The sequence below is a fragment of the Gavialis gangeticus genome, unplaced genomic scaffold (assembly GCF_001723915.1).
Source record: "Gavialis gangeticus isolate Ggan-Ray unplaced genomic scaffold, GavGan_comp1, whole genome shotgun sequence".
NCBI classification, from domain to species: domain Eukaryota; kingdom Metazoa; phylum Chordata; order Crocodylia; family Gavialidae; genus Gavialis; species Gavialis gangeticus.
Genome location: NW_017729006.1, coordinates 30575721 through 30579847, shown reverse-complemented (window position 1 = coordinate 30579847; position 4127 = coordinate 30575721). Strand labels below are relative to the sequence as shown.

General features: G+C 39.7%; 1 protein-coding gene across 4 annotated transcripts in view; it reads left to right on the top strand.

Moving 5' to 3' along the window:
- VPS41 (VPS41, HOPS complex subunit) overlaps nucleotides 1-4127 on the top strand; it is a 185012-nt gene that overhangs the window by 116548 nt on the left and 64337 nt on the right. For all 4 annotated transcript variants that reach the window (XM_019509076.1, XM_019509074.1, XM_019509075.1 and 1 more), the window contains one exon: nucleotides 3313-3410. In XM_019509076.1, the coding sequence (XP_019364621.1) occupies nucleotides 3313-3410 (98 nt within the window). The remainder of the gene's footprint in view (nucleotides 1-3312; nucleotides 3411-4127) is intronic.

The window sequence follows — 4127 nt, the reverse complement described above, 5'->3', positions numbered from 1 at the left end:
CAGAACAGGAATTGAACCCGGGCGTCCCGGCTCATTGCCATGCCCCTTGCTTGCTAGCCCTCTAGTAGCAAATCAGAGCTGTGCAGGTGAGAAACGGTATTCATCTTTAACATGCGACTGCTCACAGCATGTTCTAACTTTGACACCACTTAACATTTCAAAAATTTTAGTGTAGTCTAAGTGTAACATGTAATTTTTAAATAGCATATTGTCCTTTTTCCCAACTGTAAATAGTTGATCACTTTTATTTTTCTGTCGGATGCAACTGTCTGACTCTAAAAACAAGTGAACTACATATATGGTATTACAAGATTTGGTTTGTTTTGCAGAAGCAGCCAAAGTAAATAAAGGGCAGTTCAAGTATCATCTTATAATGCTTACTAGTGTATCTTCAGTAGAGTCCAGTGGTGGGGTTTGCAGCTTGCTCACATTTACCAAAAAATGGCTTTCTAACTTAGTATCTCAAGTACCAGTAGTGGTATAGGTTTCATCAGCAGGGTACCCACCTGTGGTCCTCAGAGGGGCTTGTAGCTGTGGCAAGACGAGCTGGACACTGTTGCTGGAATCTGAGGTTAGCAGCTTAAAGCTTTTTTAGGTATACTGATGCATGTCTGGATTGTAGTCGAGACTGGTGCCATCTTGTGCTTTCCTGTGCCTGTCTTTTCAGTTCAGTCCAGTTTGTGAGTGAATTCTTGATCTGCTGGTTTAGTTTCCTGCTTGCTTGTCCCAAAACATAATCAATGAAATCCTGGTTCCAGGGAAATCAGTAGCACTAAATATTTTTGTTCTGTTTCCTCACTGACGCATCTTACTTTTTCCTAAAATGAAATAGTACGAGGACTTCAGAATTTTCTTTTTTACCTCTGAGCAATTTTATTTAGCAGTCGAATGGAGGAAATCTGATTTAATTTGTCTTGAATATTGTTTTCTATAAGGCTGAAGCATAAATGTGTGCCAGCTGGATGCAGTTGCATACTATATTTAGATTCTAGATTTGGTTTGATAGATTTGGAGTCCTTTTTCAAGTTAGTACTAATGGTTCTGGTTCTGGAGTAGTTGTTTTGGTCAGTTTTGTTCTTCCTTTGTTACAGGCTACCTATAAAACACCAGAGTGAGCAAAAGAGTGAAGCCAAGTAGAATTCTGTACTTCCGTAAGTTTTAAATTTCATCAGGAAAAAGATGTATGTGATTAGTTTTCCAGGCTTTTATCAGGTCAAGAAGAACTGCCTATACTAGATGATGTTCTTTGTTCAAGGCCTTAGCAGGAGAACTACAGTATTGTGTTTCAACAAGGCCTCTTGAGGATTAGCTATGAGAAAGTTGAACAGGAAACCAAGGAAACCAAACTCTGTCTTAAAGCAAAACTTTCTACAGCATTCTGCCTCCTATTGCAGAGCAGTTGTATAGGTTATTTCACCTATACTGTGGTGTATACAGGTGTAGGGTAAAAATATTCAGAACTGCCTAAAGGACTTAAGAGCTTTAGTCTCAATAAAAATCAATGGAACATAGGTGTTCTTGAAGACTTTATTCATCATCTTTATATTAAAGACAGAAGTACCCCTCCACATTGCTCTCCCTGTTCCCCACACCAGATTGAATCCTCTGTGTCCTCCTTGTTCAGCCCTATATGCTGTTTGCAAAAGCTGTCAATGAATATTTTCCAGTAAATGCTGATTTCTAGGGAGTATTTTGTATTCGGACCATTTTATTTCATCTTGTTCAAGTATTTCCTTTCTGCTTTTAGTATGCCTTTAAGTCCTTAAATTCTAAATCATGTGTCAGAAGCAAGATATATTATGGAGATAATGTTTCTGACATCATCTGTTCTAATGTCAGTGCTCAAAACAACATGTGGCGTATTCCAGTCAGTCTCATCGGTCTTCTAGGCCAGAGCAAAATAATTACCTAGAGGATTACGAATGTCAGCATATTCTCCCCTAGAAGAGTGTTGATTGAATGTTTATTTTGATGTGATGCTTTCATTGCCTAAGTTATGTCATAGTGTTAGTATTCATTTTTAAATAACACTTGTTTGTTCACATAGAGCCAAATATAATATTCAGCTATTATTTGTTAGCTTTGTGTATTTAACAGTCAAGATATTCTTTTTTTTCTTTTTTCTTTTCCCTTTCTTTTATGTTCATTTCTGGTTTAGCTTTATTGCAGAATTGGAGTGTGTTTCTGTTTTGTTATAAATCATTATCAACTAATGATAACATTTTCCGTATTTACACTTGGATGCTTTTAAAACTAGGTAGAAAATAGCATACTGGGTCTATGCCAGGGGTTTTGCAACTGCAATAAGTTATGAATCGGTTACAGATCATCTCTGTGTCTCATATCAACCAATATATGTTGATCAAGGCTACAAGGGAGAAGGCAGCTGAGTGTTTCCTAACATTAAACACTGGAAGTATAAGCCATGTCAAAATAACGTGTATAATTATTTCTGATTTATGTAAGATCTGTTCGTTTGTAGTAGTGCACTGAAAAAGTTTCATTTAAAAGAAACGTTTAGTTGTCTCTTGCTAACTCTTGCTCTAACACAGTTATAGTCAAGTGTTCAAATCCCTAGGTTTAGGAGGGATCTTAGAAATTTGTGTTTAGTTTTGTGAATTTGGGCCAAAAAAGGAAATATCAGCTGTTCTTTCTCCACTTTTAGCATGATCCTGTCTATAAGTTTCTTTGGTTCTTGATTAGTCAATCTTTGAATCCCTGTCTATCATAAAATTATAGCTTCTATAGCGAAGGTAAATTCTACCTACCCCAGGTTCTGCTGTGTTGTTTGGTCATTTACTGAAAGTTCACGTAAGCCCTGCCTGGGCCTGAATGCAAGCCTGGTTCTCTCCCTGACCTTTCCTTTGAATACATTGGTTAATTGTAGCTTTCTACCACTTGGTTCGGTTGGTCTAATGCAGGGGTGGGCAAAATGCGGCCTGCCAGGCCATCCTATCTGGCCCATAGGGCCCCTAAAAAATTTAGAAAATTAACATTTATCTGCCCCTGGCATCATGTGGCCCTCAATGGCTTGCCAAAACTCAGTAAGCAGCCCTCCGCCCAAAATAATTCCCCACCCCTGGTCTAACAAGTCGCTTCTCAGTCTCTTGAAGGCTCGGATCAAGTGAAAGCTTGTTATGTATTTGGGGCCTGATTTCCTCTCCTCTGCCCAAAGATGCTGAACTTATACAGCTTGGTTGCCTCTGAAATTCAGGGGGGCGGGGGTTGTTTGGTTTGTTTTGGGGTTATTTTTGTCTCAAAAAGAGAGAAAGAGAGAGACTCGTTTACTCTAAAATCTTTACTGTGTTGCAGTTTTCCAGTTTGAGACTGAATTCTACATCAGTGGACTGGCACCTCTCTGCGACCAGCTTGTCATATTGTCGTATGTAAAGGAGATTTCTGAGAAAACGGTAATTTATTTGGCATTACAGTTGCACTGCAGCACAAAACCATCTCTTGAGTTGGGTTTAAGCTAGGCACAATCATCTGATTATCTGTGAAGGGATTCGTAGGCAGCTTAGTCTGTAATGAACAATGGATAAAACTTCCCTGACCTATAAAATAAGGTCAAAAGAGGTTGCTTGGACTAATATATTTACCTTGTAGAGGCCCACTTTGCTCCCCACAAGGAACAAAGGAAACAAGACAGAGGATCTTCCCTGGATCTTCTCTTTCTCTCTTTTTTCCCTGGCATTCATATATGAGGAGAAATGGATTCATCCAGCTGTAATGGGGGGGAGGGCACCTTGCTGACACTGCATTAGAAGAAATGAGAATAGTGAAGTTGATCAGCTCCAACAATAGGGGTCACTGTGGTCAGGGGTGGGGGAACTGCTGAAGCAGAAGCTCATTGTTCCTTTTGCCTCGGAGACATCTGTTTTGTGCACTGTGTCTTTTTATAAATAGGTAGAAATTGCAATTAGCAGCATTAATTCTTACCAGGAGAGAAACTGTCCTGTTTATATTTGATTTGAAACACAAAGTAAAAAGGGAGTTTGGTTTGTGGGGGGGCTTCAACCAGTGCTGGAGGGTGTGGAGGGTGGACTGGAGTCCCCCTGGGCTGGGGAGGCTTCAATCCACCCAACCCTCCCTCCAGTGCCAACTGGGAAACCCCAAGAATTAGCTCC